The sequence below is a fragment of the Lynx canadensis genome, chromosome C1, assembly GCF_007474595.2.
Source record: "Lynx canadensis isolate LIC74 chromosome C1, mLynCan4.pri.v2, whole genome shotgun sequence".
NCBI lineage: Eukaryota > Metazoa > Chordata > Mammalia > Carnivora > Felidae > Lynx > Lynx canadensis.
This window is the reverse complement of record NC_044310.1, coordinates 58,454,073-58,475,362: the sequence shown is the minus strand read 5'-3', so window position 1 is coordinate 58,475,362 and position 21,290 is coordinate 58,454,073. Positions and strand designations below refer to the sequence as shown.

General features: G+C 35.2%; 1 protein-coding gene across 10 annotated transcripts in view; it reads left to right on the top strand.

Moving 5' to 3' along the window:
- The window catches only part of PTGER3 (prostaglandin E receptor 3), a 190,661-nt gene that overhangs the window by 22,653 nt on the left and 146,718 nt on the right, over nucleotides 1-21,290 (top strand). For 8 of the 10 annotated variants that reach the window (XM_030326544.1, XM_030326550.1, XM_030326552.1 and 5 more), the window contains exon 2: nucleotides 9,535-9,714. In XM_030326544.1, coding sequence (XP_030182404.1) covers nucleotides 9,535-9,714 — 180 coding nt within the window. Of the gene's footprint in view, nucleotides 1-9,534; nucleotides 9,734-15,168; nucleotides 15,414-21,290 lie in introns of those variants that run through there. The other 2 variants (XM_030326554.1, XM_030326553.1) reach the window with 2 other exon arrangements.

Here is a 21,290-nt window from a genome sequence, read left to right as displayed (position 1 = left end):
GAGGGACTGGCACTTTTAAAGAACTCAAAGAGGTTCAAGATGATTGGAATATAAATGTGAGGGTAAAGAGTGGTGATGTGAGCTCAACAGGGGCTGAGTGGTGATGGGCCTTGCATGTTCATTTAAAGACTTCAGACTTTGCTATTGCAGAACTTTTCAAAGGGAAATAGCAGTAACATTCCCGTTTTAGGAGCATCCTGTGTAAGCAGGATGGAGGGGCTCAGAATGGAAGCTAACAAATCCTGTAATAGACTATTGTGGTAGTTCAGACAGGAGATGGTGATGGTCTGGGTTTAGGGTCAATAGGAATGAAGATGAAAGAAGTGAAAGATTAAACAAATATTAGGAAGTTAATGGGAGACTTTGTGATTGGATGTAAGGAATATGGATAATGAGGTGGAATGGAGGGAGAAGCAGAGAGGAATGAATCGAGATGAATCACGGATAACTCTTAGGTTTCTGTTTTAGGGAATTGGGTTCACTGAAATAAGGAAGATTGGTGGAGAAGCAGCTTTGAAGAAGATAATAATATTACTTTTGAGCCTGTTGAGTTGGATGTAAGACGTCTAGGCAGAGCTGTGCTATAGGCAGATAAATTAATCGGTCTGGAGCTCAGAGAAGAGGTATAGCCTATAGCGCATAGATGGATTCTGAAGTCATCGGGGTAGAAGAGGTCACCCACTGAGTTTATGCACAGCAAGAAGAGGAGGCAGCCTCCCATTATTTAAGATAAGACCCCAAAATGCTAATATTTTCAGGATGGGTAGGGAAACGGGAGCCATAAAAGAGACTGCAAAGGATCACCCAGAGAGGTAGCAGGAAAATTAGTAAGAAAATCAAATGAAATCAAATGGCAACTTGAATATTTGGGCATATTTGGGAAATGCCAACCAGTACATTTGGGAACCTGAATCTTAGAGAAGAGAGTGTTTCAAGAAAGACTTGTAAGTGTCTGGTGGATTTTGAAGCCTTGGTGGTAGCCTTGGGAACAGTGCTTCTTGAGTATTTGTGGGCACTAAGGCCAGGCTATTATAGGTTTAAGAATAAACGTAAGGAAGATAGACACTCTTTTGAGAAGCTCAACTGTAACTTCTGCAGCAGTATGTGCAGGGATGTGAGAATTCTGCAGAAGGTTTTATTTTCTCAAGGTAGGAGAAATTTAGATATGTTAATATGATACTGGGAAAAAGCCAAAAGTTAAAGGTAAAGAAGAAGGAGATAATTGAAAAAGTAAGGTCTTTGACATTCATGATGGATAAGATCCAGGGCACAGATAGAACGTTAGTCTTAGGTAGGAGATGGAACACCTCTTTGAACAAGAGGAAAGGAGGAATGGTTAGCAAAAGATGCTGAACTTGATGACAAGAAGGCGAAAGGCCCCCAAAGAGCTGTTTCCTCTGTGAGGTGAAGGACAGTGGAAGATGTGTGAATGATTCTGTATCACAGAATTATTCTCATTCACTGTGGAGAATGAGAGAGAGAGAGAGAGAGAGAGAGGTGACTAGGGAGTGAAATAAGTTTGGGGACCATGAATTCAGAGAGACCCCAATATGTCCATATTCACCCAGTGTCCATCCCACATACAAGATGTGTCTCTGTGGATACCCTGTGAGATGAAGTCCTCTCACAGCATAGATCAAGAAGACAGTGTCATTTTGATATGAAATAAAGTTAAATGAGAATTTATCATATCAGGTTAGAACCACAGTCAGCCTGCATTGCATACAGGCTGTGGCACAAGGAGGGATATGTTTCAGTGTACTGTCCATGAATCACAGAAGCCAGTAATTGACCACTAAACATCACATTCTCTCTAATAAGCCGTAATGAATTTGATGATTAAGTTAAATGTTTTGATCAATTATAGAGTGTCACACTGTTTACCTATTGGTTGTTAAATTATGCACATATCGACTACCTAAGAATTCAAACTGAAATGACCATGTGGTGGTTCCAGGATGGATTGTGACACTAACATCTTATCAATAAATTATTTAATACGTTATTGTTTATACAGAAGCTACCAACTACTCTAAATTCAATGCTTTTCTTTTGCGAGTGTGCAAATAACACATTTATTGCAGAGAATTTGGAAAACAAAGGAAAAAATAGAGAAGAAAATATAAATCTCCCTAATTCCCACCTGGAGATGTTTTTGTTTTATTTTTATTTTTTTTTAAACATTTATTCATTTTTGAGAGAGCCTAAATGAGGGAGGGGCAGAGAGAGAGGGAGACACAGAATCTGAAGCAGAATCCAGGCTCTGAGCTGTGAGAGCCCGACATGGGCCTCGAACTCATGGATCATAAGCTCATGACCTGAGCCAAAGTTGGATGCTTAACCGACTGAGCCACCAAGGCACCCCACCCCTTGGAGATGTTTTGAAAATTCGATTATACTATGTAATAAACATTTGTTTTTACTTTTAACATCCTGAATATTTCCTCATTATTAAATTTTTTTCAAAAACATCATTTTAAATGGCAGCATTGAAATACATATGTATTATGCATATCTCATATATACTATGCAAATCAGTGGATATCACAGACTTTAAACTGTGCCTTACTGTTGGCCTTTTAAGTTTTCCTAATTTTCTTTTGAGGTAAATATCCCTGCACACAAAATTTAGTCCACGTCTCTGATTCCTTCTTTAATCAGTTGACTGCTGTTTAAAAAATTTTAGTAGGGTTGACACACAATGTTGCATTAGTTTCAGATGTACACCATAGTGATTAGACAAGTTTATATGTTATGCTGTGCTCACTACAAGTATAGGTACTGTCACCATACACCACTATAATTGTCATTAATACTGTGGTTCTCTGAGTGGGTAATAGGACTCAGCAATTCTGGGTTTAAATGCAACTGTATTTTGGCAGAAAAAAGGAAACTGTTCTACATCTAAATATTTGCAAGGATGAATGTTTTTAAAACCTTGACAAAGACATATTTTCTAGACTTTTCTCTTGACAACTGATTTGTAAAGGTTTGAAAAGTAATGAAGGTAGTTCTTCTGACATGTGTATCACAAAGTTAATTTATCACCCATAATCTAAGGAATACATACTTTTAGTGTAGATTTTGCTTTTCCCTTTTCAGCCAGAATTTGAATACTTAGTTACCGACATGTTTTTTACTGTTCTAATAGAAAGGTATTTATCTAGACATAACATATGCAATGGGCTATACTGACCCAAATCACACAGAATTTACAATTCATGCAACTTGACAGGAAATGGTAATTCTTAGGTACCAAATAAAGTGGTGACAGAATGCAGGCTTCTTTAAGATTTGGAGGTCTTCCTGTGCAGTGATTTGTTAATGGTTCTGCATTACCAAACACCTTTGAAGTTCAAATTTTTTTCTTTCAAAAAAAAAAAAAAAAAAACCACTCAGGTAGAAATGTAAGGAAAGCAGACATACAGATAATGCATTCATTTCCTAGTATTCCTCAAGCATCCACTCTTCTTCTATCCCTGATCGTCAGAGGATTCTCTTCTGGAAGCATATGCAATAGTGCAATAGCATGGGGCTTGGGAAGAGGTATTCATTGTAAATCAAAGACCTTAATTATTCTCATCTCATTTTAATTTTTGCAACTGCACTATACTAGATGGAGAAGATATTCAGCAAGCATGTATTAATCATGTTTTAGAGAAGGGAGAACTTAAGATCCAAAGTTAGTTAACTGGTCCCCAACTTAGACACAGAGCTAAGTCAGATTCATGGCGGGTTCTCTAACTCTTGGTCAGTGTTTGACAAAGTCAGTTACTTCTAAAAAAATCTTCCCCTAAAGCTTTATGAATCTAGTTCCTTGTACTATTCAGTTGTCCATTTTCTAACTTTGTAATTTTCCTCTCTCTGCTGTTTTCCAAAAGACACATTTGGGGTTTTCCTGAAGAGTAATTTTATCTTTTGTTTACATATTTTACCTTTTGGCTTCTTTTCTTCTTCTCATTAACTCCTTATTCATGTTCCAGCTCTGCCACAGAACTGCTAAGAAAAAACTTAACCATGGAGGTATATGGAAGATGCCTTCCAGGCTAGCCCTTTGGTTTCCTAGTGAGTTTATTAAAGCATAGAGAGTAAATGGCTTGCCTAAAATCACACACGGTGGCCAGGCCAGCAGTAGAATTTATTTCTTCTGATTCTTCATTTGTCATTATTTTGAAGAATTTTATAAAATTACATAATAGTAAAGATGCAATAACATGACTTCTAGTAACTTTTTAAACATTTATGAGCTGTTTGTTTTCAGTTTTCAGATTAGATAAGGCAGGAGAAGCTTCTGAAATAGTAGAGTCTAGAATGCTGAGGTGATTTGGCAACTGGAGAACAGAGTTGTAACCAGACTGGAAAGTCTGCAATTATTTCTTAAGTCTCCAGTGAAGCTTCTTCCCATGATAATCCTTCAAATTATGTAATTAAGTGATTTAAAGGGCCCAGACAGGTTTCACTGTATTATAACGTAGTACATTTATTAAACGATAGAGGGAATTTCCAGTAGAGCAGGTTATCCTCCATAGCCTAACAACAAAGGATTATGGAAAACAAAACATCATAGATAAAAATTGGCTGTGAGGAAAGTTCTCTCACACAATTTTATTCCCTCCCCTACAAGTTAATTTTTCTGGGTTTACTCATTTATCATCTTCAATAGATATTTATGACCTATAACCCAAGGCATTTTTGAATCAAGCAGTGAAGTACCAAAGATTTTTAAACATGTAGTTATAAATCCTGCTTCAATAAAACAAAATCCAAATACAGCATATTAAAAACCGTCTCCTTGGTTAGTGCTTTACACATTGAAAAGGTCATTATCACTGGGAAAGAGACTTTTTTTGTTTAGATGGAGCAAAGCAGTTGCCCTTGACCCTAGGCAGGGATGGAGAAATTAGGGGATGCTGATATAGTTGGGTTTCTGGTTATCTCGGGCACAAAAAGAGCTCTCTATTCCTGCTGATAAACTGGGAGATGCAAGAGGCCTGGGAGAGTCACGTGGAGCCTGGGGAAGATGCTGGCAGAAAAGCTGCTCTCAGGGCCCCCAGAATTAGTCTTAACCTCTCCCTTGACCAGATCATTACAAGAGGCTGTTCAGACAGAACAATCTTGCAGATTATCCATGCATTTGCCAAAAAAGTAGACTCTGTGCTGTCTAAGCACCCTGGTTTTTATTTGTCCCTTTTCCCTTGTAAGGAATTGAATTGGACTAATAGGAAAAATGAATTCTACTAGAAATCTACATATTCATGCCAAAGGTTTTCTTCCAAAGTCTGAATGGCTGAAAAATATTTGCAAAAATTGTAATCACTGTTTAGCTCCTGAAATACAGGGAAATCAACAGATGGATGCTAATTTGCATTTGTGTTCAAAATAAGATGGATTTGGGAGTCCTACTTCCATCCCTGCTGCCATTTGGAAATGACAGTATCATGCTTTCTGTCCCTAATTGTAGTTATTGTCATATTGCACATCTCATGATTTCTGGGAAAAGCTGGAGTGTCTCTCCCCATGCGCCAGCTATTGCTTACAGAGCTTGGTTTCATAATTTCATAATCACTGAATTGTCCGTAGTAAATTATGGGAAATTACAGGGACTAACCAATGTAAGGCATATGAAACCTATAATAGTCTAATAATAATTTATATTTTTAAGCCCCATAAAAACTTAAAATAATCAAGGAGGGCTGTGTAAAATGACTGAAATCCCACTTTAATTAGTAATTTTGTAAATTTTCCTGATTATAAGAACTTGGACAATTTCTATTTTATTTTATATTTGAAAAAATGAAAATGTAATTGAAGTGAGTTTTTAGATCATTCTAGATCAGGCCCAGAGAACTTCCTGAAAGATGGTAGGTGGTCAAATATATTTAATTATTAGATGAGGTGAGGGGTTAAAAGAGCTAGATATAACCTTTCCAGTAGTTTATAAAGGGAGAAAAAAGAAATAATAGATGTATGTTTTTCTTAAAAGCAACCTAATTGAAAATAAAATTTTATCCCTTTTAATCAAACACATTGAAATCTAACTGATAGAATAACAAGAATTCATTTTTACATGTTACAGACTTAGAAATTGAGGTAATTTAAATAAGAGTTAGGATGAAGTTTACTTTTACTTTATGTTAAAAAAAAAGTTTCCTAATAAAAGTGAACAAAGTAAACAAGCTTGCTGCGATGTTTTATCTATCAGAGACAGTAAATCATTTTCAAGCAACTTTCTCCCCATCCCTTCTCCACCTCTTTTGAGAGCTCACTCTGTGGGTGTATTAGTTTTCTACTGCAGTACTCTAACAAATTAATATAAACTTAGGGGCTTAAAACAAGACCGACTTCTCTTACAATTCTGTATGTTAGAACCCTGACATGAGTCTTACTGGGTTACTCTCAAGGTGTCCATTGGGCTCCATTCCTTTCTAGAAGCTCTGAAGGAGCTCGGAGAATTATGTCCTTACCTTTTTCAGTTTCTAGAAGCCATCCCCATTCCTTAACTCACCTCATGGCTCCCTTCCTCTATGTTCAAAACTGGCAATGTTGTATCTCACTGACAATTCTCTGTACACACATCTCCCTCTCCCCACAGCTGGATAAAATTCTCAGATTTTAAGGACCGTGTGATTACACTGAACACACCCAGGTAATCCCGGAGAATCTCCCCATCTCAAGACCCTTATCATGAATCACATCTGCAAAGTCCTTTTGTCATGTGTGAAAACATATTTGCAGGTTCTAGGAACTGGGACATAGATATCTTTGGGGGCCATCTGTGTATGCAATGAGAGGTAGTGTTCAGTTCACAAGACTATGAGCCAGCATCAGAAGACACTGACATAGATTTACTTATTAAAAAAAAAAATTGGTGTATAATAATTCGTGCTTATTAATGAAGGCAGTTATCATCAACTTCCTTTCAAAGAATTTCGTAAATTGTTTGAAATGTTTTTATGTACATACAACTTTTAAAATAATTTAATAATTATTTAATGGTAAATTATTGCTTAATAGTAATAATTCCATTGCCTTCCACAAGTCTATGTATTTCACAGAATTTAATTATATAACAATATAGCTTTATATACATAATCTACTTTATATTCTGTTTTCACCTAATTCTTACATATACTAGTATACAAATAAGCAATATTTTATTAAACTTTACTCCTGATGTTAGAAATTTATGTGTTTAGTTTCTTACTAATATAGATAATGCTTCGCTAAATATTGACTTATTTATACAGCTGTTTTTGCTTTTATTGTATAAATCCCTTGGAAATAATTCCTTTGAAAGAAATTACAGAGTAAGAATATATGACTATCTGTGGGTTGTCTACCCATTCCCCTGTTCTTATTTGCTTATATCACCATAATTTGCTCAGGTATTAGGTGGTAATGTGGTCAAGGACCATGATTTAAGCCCCAGGGGATGAATTTGTCCTAAACAAAACCTGGAAGTTTCTGTCTCTTTTGCCAGTGATTGGTTTAAGAATCTGTGGTCAAATTTGTCCAGTTAGACCAAGTTGAAGTTTTTATAGCTGGTGTGGGTTTGATCGGAGCTAGAATTTAGTTAAGATGATGAATCTGTCGTGTGCTGACATTTGTATGCACCATCTGGATGTCTTTTGTTACCATAGTTCAGATGACAGAAGGAGCTGAAGTAGGATGAGATTGGAACAAGAGCAAAAGGCACTGAAGAGGATGAGACAAAGGAAAGATTTGAAGAAAACTGACATGACTGTATAAGGGAGCAAGTGTCACTGCTGGGATTGTGGGTTTGTGATCCAGAGTGTTTTAGATGTTCAGAGATGTTGACCTCAATTTGAGATATATGACCTAAGGACAGACATCCAAATAAGTGTGGGCTTCACAAGAAACCTTGGGTCCAATAGAATGGACTGTGAGCAACAAATGAAAGCCTCATATATAATTTTAAATTTTCTAAGTAGTGACATTTTTAAAAAGTAAAAAAAAAAGTAATGTTGATTTTAAGAATACATTTTATTTGACACAATATATCAAAATGTTATCATTTCATTATAAAATCATTACATATTCCAACATCTCAGTTTGTCCTGGCCACATTTCAAGTGCTTAAGAGTCGTGCAGCACAATTAGAAAGATGAATTCAGGAGCCAGTTATAAAGTCAGCACCTTTCTTTGTCTGCTAATGTGAACCTGTGTTTGGGTTGTTTCTGTGTTTTGTTTGTTTGTTTGTTTGTTTGTTTGTTTTTTGCTGTTGTGAATAACACTGTAATGAACAGTCCTATGCACAACTCCCGGGGCAGGAATTCAGGATGGTATATCCCTAGGAGTAGGATTGCTTGCAGGTAGCAGAGGAAATAGTGCTTGTTTCTTCAAGAAACAAGATTCTTCAAATCTTTCGTTTGTCTCATCCTTTTCAGTGCCTTTATTTTCCACAGTGGGTGTTCCAGTTCACTTTTCCAGATAATGGTGTGTAAAAGCGTCCTCATTTCTCCACATCCATACTAACATTTGGGAAAGTCTCATTTTTTCATTTTTGTCAAACTAGTGGGTGTAAAATGGTTCTTATTTTCTCATAATTTGCACTTTTCTGATTATTAATGAGCTTGAATATCTTTTCAGAGGTATATGAACCTTCATTCTTTTCTCTTCTATGGAAACCACAAATATCTATTCATTCATATATAAATATATTTATATGATATATGTCATATAATATTATATTTATATATATGTCATATTACCTATTTATTCACAAATATTTATTGAGCACTGTTTATTAAGTATTGGTTTAGGTACTGGCAATATATTAGTGGGGAAAACAATAGTCCCAAATCCTGCCCTCCGGAAGTTTACATTCCAGTGTGTGTATATGGTGAGAAGGGAGAGATAAAAAAAACAAAGCCCTATAGGTCAAGTGGTATTAGGAAACCTCGTTGAAGTCTGGCTCAGCCATTTTACATCATTAAACCTTGGCAGCAACTGTAAAAAGGAAACTGTAATGCTATCTCTCTTAATTTTTTATTAAATGCATATAAAGAACTTGATGGAGTCCTGGCAAATTGTATGGATTCAGAAAATGCTAAGAATAAGTATTATTTCCTCCTTTCTTGCTTCTACTTTTTTTTCTGTAATTTGCTTCAGTTAGGACTACTGAAGTTTAAGAGTAAATTTGTTTTGGTTTGTTGAAGTGTTGGCTTTCGTTAGGGTGTCAACCCATTGGTACTTTCTGCATCAAGACAGATGACTTTGGCTAATTTTGAGATGTGTTTTTGAGATTTCAAGCTTCTTAAATACCAAGGACCAAGATCCTGAGAATATGTACTTTTTGAAAGGCTGCATTAGGTCAAATGCCAAAAATGAGGGAAAATCTGTAGGAATGTCTTGTATTCATTCAGGGCTGTGTCCTGTGAATATAAATTTTTCCTGAATTAATCATTTCAGTCCAACAACCAATTTGCTGTAAGCTATGTGCAAAGTATTGTGCAGAGGAGATACATGTGACTTTGTTAATCTTTGGAACAATTATTTGTCCCTCTTTCTTAGATAATGATGTTGAAAATGATCTTCAATCAGACATCTGTTGAGCACTGCAAGACACACACTGAAAAGCTGAAAGAATGCAACTTCTTCTTAATAGCTGTTCGCCTGGCTTCACTGAACCAGATCTTGGATCCCTGGGTTTATCTGCTGCTAAGAAAGATCCTTCTTCGAAAGTTTTGCCAGGTAGCAAATGCTGTCTCCAGCTGCTCTAATGATGGACAGAAAGGGCAGCCTATCTCATTATCCAATGAAATAATACAGACAGGAGCATGAAAGAGAACACCTAATCAACTTGCATGTTCACAGCTTTTGGCAACAAATAGCCCTAAACCTTACTGTGAATTTAGGCATCTCTGGCATGCCACCATTTATGCATTGAAGGAGAATTTTGATATAAGGCTAAATGGTCTCAGAAGCATAGATAATCCCCTGTGTGCCAAAAGTATTGAAATACAAACAAAGGAAAATATATTAGTGACAGTCTAATGTTTTTGGGTCTCTGCCATTTGTAGCTGAATATGTGATTATTTATGAGATGAACACATTTTTTATAAATGATCTTGGTCTGTGGTGGGGATGGGATAGGAAAAGTTAATATTCCAGTATACTGAGTACTTGGGGGATTGAATGCATAGATCATCAAAGATAGGCAAAGATTTGCTTTTGTTCAAAGACCTTGGTCTTCTGTATTCTCTTTCTTTCTCTCCATGTCACTCTTTTCCCCGTATATTTTTTTAAAAAGTTGCATTAGGATAAAAACATATAATGTATACAATATTTGGTGGTACTGATGTAAATATTGCTCAATCTATAAATTATCTGCTGAACGTATAAAGTTTAAGTTTTGGTTGTACTGGTAATTAGGTTTACTCATTATCTAAATGACAGCCAATTCCATTTATTTCAAATATGGTGGGATTTGTGACTATCCAAATACTAAATGTTCTTCTTTTTTAATACATTTTTAATTCCTACAAGCCTGGATAAGATTCATGAATCTGATCTTGAGAGTCAATGTAGTGGTTTTTCAAAATGCTATTTAAGAACTGATTGGAGAACTAAATATAGGTACTGTGGTTAATTATCTTCCTTGATTTTTCCACCAAAATATTCTCTAGTCTTTTGGAATATCTAAATACTAACTCTGATTCTAAGACCGATAAATATTTTGAAGGTTCCATAAAGAATTTGGCCTATTTATAGAATAAGAAAATTAATAAGGTTGACCCCTCACAGCACTTTCTCTGTTCCCTCTTTATCTAAATATTTATTATTAATATATTTTTCTTATAGTCTACATGTGTACAAACCTTGATGGCTAAGGTTGATATATTTTGGGCATGAGTAGATCATTACATTAAGTTTTGAGAGTTGCACTTAAAAAAAAAAAGAATCTCCCCAACAAACACAATAATCTTTTAATTTGAACCTGCACAAAATGCTCTTTGTTTTCTTTGGAGCATTCATTTTGCAAACTCATTAACATTTTCTCATGAAGATCTTAATTTACAGCTTACCTTATTTTATTCCTAGTTAAAAAAAAATTAAGATTTATTTTATACTTCTTTATAGTACTACTTTTTCCCCTGTGTTTAGTAGGCATTTGAGGAAGAATTGATTTCAACAGGTACAATACATGCATTAGGTTAATATGTAAACCATCCCAGGTCAATCAGGAATAATCAATTTAAAGCAAAGTGTTAAGCTGAGTGAGAAACAAGATCTGCTGAGAGTGCCTATGTAATTCATGGCGGTTGTACTGCCTATGTTTTAGAAAAAATGATGATAAATAACCTAATACTAAAGCCCCATTGTAAAATCTCTCTATGCTATAGAATTGGGTTTCCCACAGGTCACCTCATGAAGAATTAGACAAAACTACCTCCTTTTTCAAGAAAAAAAAGTGCACTTAAATGACCTTATAGTAAAGAAGCTTTACCTCTTGAATGGTCCTCTGGTCCTGGGTTATAATCAGATACACACACACACACACACGCACACACACACAGAATGAATTTAACTGGTATGAGTGTCATTGGGTTATTCCTTCCAGCACCTAGTCCAACACTTGAAACATAGAAAGTGTTCAGAATGTATTCAGTGAATGAATGAATAAATGTCTGCCAAAACTCAGTGCATATCGGTGAGGCACCTGCCATATGATTGAAGTGCTTCATGCCATTACAGTCCATAAAACTGATAAAGTGAATGATCTCTGCCTATTTAATTACAGAAATATGAATTTATCTTCAAATGTGTAGTATCATATCATTGTACAACAAAGTGCTTTATTTGTGTTAATAATTTAAGAGACCGATACTTCCAAATGGTAATGGAGATTACTGTCAAAGAAATATCACTTTTCTTCAAAGCACAGAAATACATAAAGACAAAACAGCCTCAAACTTATCCTTAATGACAAAATAAATATCTTCCCAGCGATACATGGTAGGAGTGGACAAATAGCAGCTTTTGAACAAGGTTGAAAAGGAAGTAGAGAAGGAAAAATTACATAAATGGTGTGTTTTTGTTATCTAGGCAACCATTTGTTCATCCAGAGAAAACCAAATAAGAAATGTAAGTCCCAAATGATTTCAGCCTTTGGATGGTAGTTGAGATTAGATTTCAGAGATGTTGTGCAGAGGCCCTAGATGTGGTTAGGAAGCAGGCATCTAAAGTCACTGTAGAAAAACCTTTGTTTCCAAATTTAAGTTTATTGACCTTTAAATTCATTCTCATATACTTAATTGATCTATATATATATATCTGAGCAGGAAAAGAAAATGTGTGCATAAATTGTGACAATTCCTAACTTGACAATATTGGTTAAAAATAATAGAGGTCTAGGAAACCACATGGGAAGAAGTGACTGAGTGCAATGTAGAAATATATGTAAAATCGTCTATTGTAGATTTTACAAAGCAGTGCTGATTTTCTAAACAATGAGTTTATACAGTATGCTGTGTTGTAGAAGAAAATGATGGCATGCTATCCGGTAAGAACATTTTACTTTTCAGATAAAATTAGTGTGGTGGATATCTTAAAACTATTTAAATGGAGGAAACAAAATGTGTTAATATTTATGAAATTTACGTAATGCTGTATCTCAAGATATTCTAAGTAACTGTGTTTAATTGTGACAGATTTAAATGGCTATGAATCAAAAAGTGAACATATATTTCTACTTAACACTTCTTTATTGAATAAAAGATCTCTTGACCACGTTATAGAATAGAATTGAGTAAGCTCATGTAAAAGTTAGCTGAAAGAGACCCCGGGGCCATGCTGATGTTGAGTAATGGACTGACTAGAAACTCTGACAAATCACTATTTTTAAAAGGTGGTCAATCTGTGGCAATATTCTAATGATAGATTTTCAAGTGAATTAGACCTTTTATTTATTGATACTTTTTATATTTTTGTTGTTTTTGACTCCTAATTTGTGATTAACTTTCAATCTCCCCATGTCAACAATCACTTAATAGTTCTTTGGTATTGGGATTAAACCAGAGACAGAAAGTAGAAACATTTTGATGTTTGAAATTGTAGGCATATATATTGCCTGTTTATTTTTTAATCCTTTAACCTTGAAAGCTTTTCTTGAGATAAACAGGATACCAGAAGATGAGTGACACAGAAAGACTACAGAGTAATTATTCGTACGAACATATAAAAATTTAATGTGGAAAAACTAAAATTTCTACGATTTACCCATGTGAAACGTTTAGATGATCAATCATGCCAAATATGCAGTGATGCTGTTTCTTGCTGGTTTTGTGCTTGCATATTTCTCAAAGTCTGCTAAAATTGAGGTTTAAATAAAAGTGCAGAATTGTTCAATGAATGAGATTATATCATTTTAAAAAATGAAGACTCTTTAATACTGTGGCTACGTCCAGAGGACTGTTTTCTGAGTTGCAATAAAATTCTCATAAGAGGTGGTACATAGCTGTGATGTTTCCTAACATAGGTTTTGATAGAGCCAATTTACAAACTTTGAGAATCAGCCTAAAGCTCACATGCACATTTGTTAAAAACTGTATCAGCTCAGTATTCTATTCTAACGAACAGGCAGTAATTACTGAAGCATGAAACAGAGAATTAGGGGAAATTGTAAAATTAAAACCCCATTATATTGGCATTTACATGGATACTAATTTCATGAGAAAGTTCATATTCAGCTGAATTACTCCTACCCAAAAAGTTTCAGTTTCGATGTTACAAGGAATTCGTATCTACAGTGATCAAGTAAAACCTTTCACATGTCCTCCCTGAATGTCTCTTTTGGATTGAGTCCACCTTGAATAAAACTGAAGAAAGTAAAAAGAATAGTGCAGGGTGGCCTTACTCTCAAAGTGAAAAAAGAGAAAACTGAGACTATGCCTATCTCTGAAAGACTTGAACAAGTCTAGAATCAAAGAATTTTCGTCTCACAAGGAGATCAACAATTCATTTTAAAGTCAGATGGAAAGACATCTTCACTCCACACTACTTAACACATCCTTTCTCACTGTCCCTGTTCTCTACTCTTTTAAGGAATGAAAGAAAACAGCATTTTTACTTTATATATTCTCTATTTTATAATTCCTTAAACAAAGATTCTATTTAAAGGTTTATAATTCACACAAGGTGAATTGTAAACCATTACATTATGATACCATAAGCTGAGTATATTTTGATTCTCTAGAAAAACAATTCAATCAGATACAAACCATATTCATTTATATGTCTCTCATTTTCTTCATTGAGAATGAAAATTATTTGATTTTCAGAAGTTTTAAATCAATCAGTTGCATATTCTCAACAACCCAAATATTTACTGGATTATATATTTTTTTCATTAAGAATGAGACTGTCACCCTAAGCCTTGCCTCCAGTTTATTCATTTTCTCAGCAGAAGGAATGTAACAGATATTTACTGTTGGTAAAACTGGGATTGTTTTTAAGAGGACAGAGAACAGATGTGTACTTTTAGTATGCTTCTGCCCTAATACATGAAATGGATCTGAGTCTCTTTTTTACGAAGTCTGTTTTGATGGAAAAATGTTATTATGGGAGTAAAGGTAGGAAGGAAAGAGATCATCATGAGGAACAAAATTAGATTTTTCAAGCTTTTTGAACATTTGGGAGATAATTCCACCTCTAAAGTTTTTTTCGTAAGTGCAGCTCTTAAATTCCTTTGTCAATTGCTTTAGAAACAAAGTATGTTGGCCTTTTAATTAAAGTGAATCAGATATCTAGACAAAAGGCAGCCAATCACCAAACTTTAATAGTTATTTAAAAATAGTTTCTTGAGGGGCGCCTGGGTGGCGCAGTCGGTTAAGCGTCCGACTTCAGCCAGGTCACGATCTTGCGGTCCGTGAGTTCGAGCCCCGCGTCGGGCTCTGGGCTGATGGCTCAGAGCCTGGAGCCTGTTTCCGATTCTGTGTCTCCCTCTCTCTCTGCCCCTCCCCCGTTCATGCTCTGTCTCTCTCTGTCCCAAAAATAAATAAACGTTGAAAAAAAAAATTTTAAAAATAGTTTCTTGATATGTTTTCAGTTTGTGTAGAAATAAAAGCTGCAATGTTAGGCAGAGAAAAATGCACATGACTTATACTCCAGTGTTCTTTTGACTACTGAAAAGGTACTTATGTGGAGTAGGGAAGGATGGAGGTGGGGTAGAGAATGTAAGGAAAGACATGGAGGAAACATACATTTCCAACTTGTTAAAATCCTTCATTCTTTTAGTCCATTCCTCAGAATCAAAGAAAGGAAGGGACTGCATTTATCTTCATACAGTTGAGTGTCAGTGAGACAAAGATGGCCAGTGTTCTTTTCTGTAAGAGCAGGTGTTCAGTTCACTTAAGTCATCACTGACATCTAAATTCTCTTCCTTTCATTTGTGTGTGTATATATATATATATACACATATGAAATATATTTATACATATTTATTCATATAAATATATGAAATATTTTATTTTCTCCCTCTTTTACCAAATGTTCATGTACAGATAAAGTTGAACATTTCTTTACACAAACAAATTAAAAATAGGCACTGATTATCTTCATCTGTTTACAATAAATGAGTGTAAGTACTACTTATGTGGTATATTTAAGTAAGAACTGAAATCATTGGCACTTTTAATCATAATGGGAAGCTCAGTATAGAAAGCATATGTTTCTCCATCTGTCCTACTCAGCATCCTATCCCTACACAATTGGTTAAGTGGGAACATATACTTTTGTCATCTCTGTGTAAAGTTTTTTTGGAGATACCTAAGTATAGTTAAACATATCTTCCAGTATATTTTAAAGGCTGGTATTCAGTATTGTGGAGAGTAAAAGAGACTATGAAAACTACATCAAAGTTTTGATGGCATTCAAGTCATAGTCTGTGTATTTAATAAATGTATGTTTTTTATGTTGTGTTTGTCAATGAAAAATAAAGTTGAATGTTCTGAAATGTTCCTGTCTTTTTTTCCTGATGCCAACTCATGTCAGGAATATTTTATTTATAATTGTGCTAAGTGTTTTTCTGAAATCCTATTTGATGTGCTTTGTCAAATAAAAGCACAATGTAATATGCAACAGCATTATGCTAACTGGATGATTATACCATTTTGTTTTATATTCCATAATCATGTACAGTACAGAGTATCATTGATTTACTGTAGATCTGAGGTGCTCTTTTCCCACTTTCAACATGATATCCATTCATGTTATAATCCCAGATTTTTTGTCTTTAATACAAAAGCATATTTATAAATTGTTCTCAATTTAGTTCATCCCCTTTTTGTGTGTTTTCTAGTGTAATCTACACAGAGCCAACCAAAGAATTGTCTTTGTAGTCAGACCCTTTGATAGATTTATACCTGGGTATTGGTGTCAGCTGATTATTGGTAGAAACAAATGTTGGGCTGCCCCTGTGCTATGTGCTAATTCAGGTCAATCACCTCATCCTTCTTGAGTGAAGGGAAATGTTCTGTGGAATATAGGCTGTTAAGCCAAACTCATAAAAGTAGTGCATCAGATTTGCCTTCCTTCCTCTTAGGAAAGGTATTTAGGGAGAGCTCTGTCCATGATTTCTCCCAGGGGGTCCTAGGCTTCCAACCAGGTCTTATGGTCTCTATAGTCTTTACTCTGTTACCTTCTGTTAATCAAGAAATTAACCACCAGAAATTAAACCATCACAATGTAGAACCTCATGCCATAAAATGAGTCATTGCCCAGTCAGACATGGGGTCAGACATCCTTAGATATCCTTGGAGGTTGTTGTGTTCACCATAACAGTTTTGAATAAACCCAGTTTGGAGGTTGGGTACTCAGAATCCAAGCCAGTCCTCTGGGCTTATTCCTTTCTTCAACACATGTTTGTTGTTGTACCAGTTATGTGCCAATAATTCTGGTAGGTGTTAAGACACAAGGATTTTTTCTGAAAAATCAGCTATCAATGAGTTTATAATATAGTAGAGAAATAGGAAATAATTTGATCAGAGCTGCTGTTAGAGTAAGCATAAGAGGGAGGTGATGCTAAAATAGGAAATCATTTCCTGTAGGAGATGACATTTAACCTGTGTCTTGGAGAAAGGAGTTGATGTTAGTTGGGAAGGGGAGGGCATTTTGCCCCAAATTGCAATTTCCAAAGCATTCAAACTAACTAAATTCTAGTGGCCCTGTGAGTAGTATAGGTCTAAATAGAGCATAAGTCTATAACTTCCTCTCAGAATGGGCAAAAGTGGCATGAGCTTATGACAGGATTTCTCCACCTCAGCCTCTCAGCACATTGGACCAAATAATTATTTGTTTTGGGGGCTGTCCTGTGCATTGCAGAGTGTTTAGCAGTATCCCTGCCCTCTACCCAGTAGATACTAGTAATACTTTTCTAGCTGTGACAATCAGAAATCAGACATTGCCAAATATACTAATTGCTCCCAGATGAGAACCTCTGCTTTAGGGCAAGGGCCATGACCATTGAGACACATGGCTATGGATCTGAGGGTTTGCAGGACAAGACCATCTGTGGGATCTTGGATCTGAAAGGCATCATTCGGGCATTTCCCAAAGTGGCAGGCACTAGAATGCCAGTTTGTGTCTGACTGCACAAAAATGTGGTGCTACCACTACAACAATGCCTGGATCACCATGGGCCCTGATCCACTTCCATAATCGCATAAACCTATTCACAAATAAGGAGGTACAATTTCTTAGAAAGTATCATCTTTCTATTGATGCCTCCAATCCTTATTTTGCTCTTGATAAGAGGCCCTGGGGTTGTATGTCTCTCAAAGGGCTATCTAAAGAGAATGAGTCCATTTCTCCCAAGACCTGTGAAAGTCTGTGATAATTCCTCTTAAGTTCACACTTCCAGACACTTGCCTTGGTAAGAAAGAACTAATTTACCAAACTCTGTCTTTTATGGGATTTTTGCATATTTGGTCTGTGTACAGAGCCGCAGCAGCTTTATTTAATCTGAAAAATGATTTTTATCAAAAAGCAGTCCAACTCTGGGCAAATGTCTCTTTGTTGGCCTGTGTTTTTTCTGAGTTCATGCCAGTCTGTAGTACCCCAATCATAGAGCTATTACCACACATTTTGAAGACAAAGTTCAGGTCATACTCTCTATGACTAACACTTAACCCTTTGGTTTGTATGGAATGGGAGGTTGAAAATCTTAAAGTCCAAATCTGAGCAAAAAAAAAAAAAAAAATTAGAACAAGAGTACTCATTAGTCTACTGGAAATTTCTGAGGCCAAGTAAGGGAGATCTGTGGATAATCAGTGTTTATGTCTAATATTCTTACACAATATTGGAAAGAAGTCTTTGAATATAATGTATAAGATTTTTTCCATTTTATTTTGAAAAGAACATTGGAGGAACATAATTCTGAAACCATTACCACCGATTGGAGCCTTTAAAAATAAGATTTAAGTAGAACATAGCTGATAGAACACTGGCTTTTAACCACTTTGGGATCAGAGGCCCCTCTGATAATAAGATGAAAGGAATGGATCCCCTCCTCACAAAAAGCACAGAGAATTTTTACATTGTGTCAGAGACTGTACAGCCCTCCTGAATTCTGTCTGTGGACATCTTGGAAATTTATGGACACAGGTTAGGAATTCTCACTGTGAGAGAGTCTTTATGATTCAAGGAACCTCATGACTTTCCATGTTTGGTTAGAAAGCTAAAATCTAAAACTGGAGCTAAGTCAATATAATTACTTCCCTGTGAATGCCAAAATTGCCTGACATCTCATTATATGCCCGTAATAGTGAAACAACATAATCAGGGATAGAATTACTAAAAGAGGAGCTGCAATCATTTTAAAATATTGCCATCACATAGGTAAAAGAAAAGAACACAATCCTGACCAGAAGAGGGGCAGCATAGACTACTCACCAAAACCAGGTTGAAAGTAAAAGGGTTATTATTATTTTTTTAATTACGAGTAACTCATTCAGTGATGCATTTGCCTTACAACAAAGATCTTGCTTCTGTTTTCCTTTGTGCTGACCCAGCCAGAAAGATTTAAAATGAAGCTATTTAAAAGTCAATAAAAGGATTTACTCCACCTGAAAAGTACAATATGATATACACAAATGAGCTAAATGGTTAGAATATACCTTTCTGTTATTTTCTATTATGTAACTTTATGTTATTACGTTACATGTGTGTGTGGATGCATACATATTTACACTTCTGCATGTACTACACCTTTGCCTTGTAACTTAGAACCAAAGCAGCAAGGATGACCTTAATGATTGCATCTTTTCAGTGAAAATGCAAGGCATACACTCACAGATCTTGTTACAAATGTAAAATTAATGATGCTTTAAGCCAACACTTTAAGCTATTAGTAAAATGCTCTATTGATGTTTATAGCTTGTATTTCTCTACAGGGAAAAGTCTGGAGCAACTAATGACATTTATCTTTGCATTTTTCTAGCCTTATTGAGGAAGATGGAAATGAGATCTTAAAACACTAAAGTATTTGTCTGTTGGAAGCCACTCTTTCATACCAAACCAGCCTCCATTCTGGATGTGTGTACATGAATTGGATAGCAGTATGAGATGTGTATAAAATTGCAAGTGGATTTTCATGAATCAGTGGTTTGGAATCTTCTCCCTTAGAAGATCCTTTGAAAGCCATTTTTAGAGGAAAAGCTATTCATATTTATTTTCAAAAATCCTTGACTATTGAAACATTTTTTTTTTGCCTAGAATTTTCAAGAATTATTGTGACAAAATCAATTTTTAGTTCAAAATTTTGGAGAAGTAATATTGATTTATTGACAAGCTCTGAAGAGGAATCACTGCCTTAAAGGTTGTGTAGCCCTAATTAGATATGCATGGCCTTATCCTTATCCCAGATTTTGTCTTCACCATGGTAATTTTGAATATTCCTGTTACTCTCCCTTCAGCAGGATTTTCATTGAAAACTGAAATAACTAATTTGCTAATTTTATTAATATTGACCACTGCGAAGATATTAGATATGTAATTTAAAATATTTTAAAGTATATTTTAAACAAAATCATTTCACCAAAATGCTCTACAAAAAATTTTAAGTCATAATGAAAAAGAAAAATTTCCAACATTAAGAAAGGAGTCAGGACACTTAAGCCTAATTATCTGATTTGCTATTCACTGGTTATTTGCCCTTGACAGTTCAGTAAACGTCTCTGAATTGAATTTTCTCATCAGCACAACATTAGTAGGATTAAATAAGATAAGGACACTTTTGAAAGCACTATACAAGTAGTTGATGGTTAATATTACTTTATTATCCCCATTCATTGATGGAACATTGAAAATTAATTATGATATTCTCATCTCAAGCAACTTTAGTACCATCTTGCTAATTTAGTATTGGGCATTCACCAGAACACACAAGTGATATTAGAAGACTAGCTCTGGTCCCACATAGGGTGTGTGTGTTTGAGAAAAACATATGGCTTCTTTTAAGTTTAGTTGCCTCATCTGTACAATCAGAGTTGGTCTATCTATGTGGTATCTTCTAACTGAAAAACATGATTCTCCTTTTTCTATGGAATGCATGCAGCTAATTTTGTCAGCTAAACACACGCAAGTTTTTTTCTTCTGAATCTTGAAAAATAGCTCATAGGAAACCTCTAGGAGACATAGGTAGGAAGGCCCATACAATGTTTCTGTTCCCTTTTTCTCTAAAAAGAATTTTTAGGTTCCTGTTCTCCCTCTCCTTTAAGATTGTTCTCTTTTCTCAACCAAATCACGAGTTCCTTGAATACAGGGGCCAAGTCTTCCTTTTATTAAGGTTTTCTGCTTGCTTTCACCTTGCTCTTCATCCAAACTACCAAATCCTAGTTTGTGTTGTTAGGTATCTTATTTACTTCTTTATTTTTGGCTCATGAGATATCACAAAGATTAAGTCATGTAGATTTTCATACACTTGGGCTTATCAGTGTGTGTTTGTGTGTGTCTATGTATGTGATATCCCTTACATCTCAAATGTGTATTTCCTTTTTAAAAATTTTTGTTAAGTGTTTTGTTTTAATTCCAAGATAGTTAACATACAGTATTATCTTAGTTTCAGGTGTACAATATAATGATTCAACAATTCTACACATCATTCAGTGCTCATCATCATAAGTGTACTCTTAATCCCCATCACCTATTTCACCCATCCCCTCGCCTACCTCCGGTCTGATAACCGTCAGTTTATTCTCTATAGTTAAGAGTCTGTTTCTTGGTTTGTCTCTCTCTTTTTTCTCCTTTGTTGTTGTTTTGGTTTGTTTTGT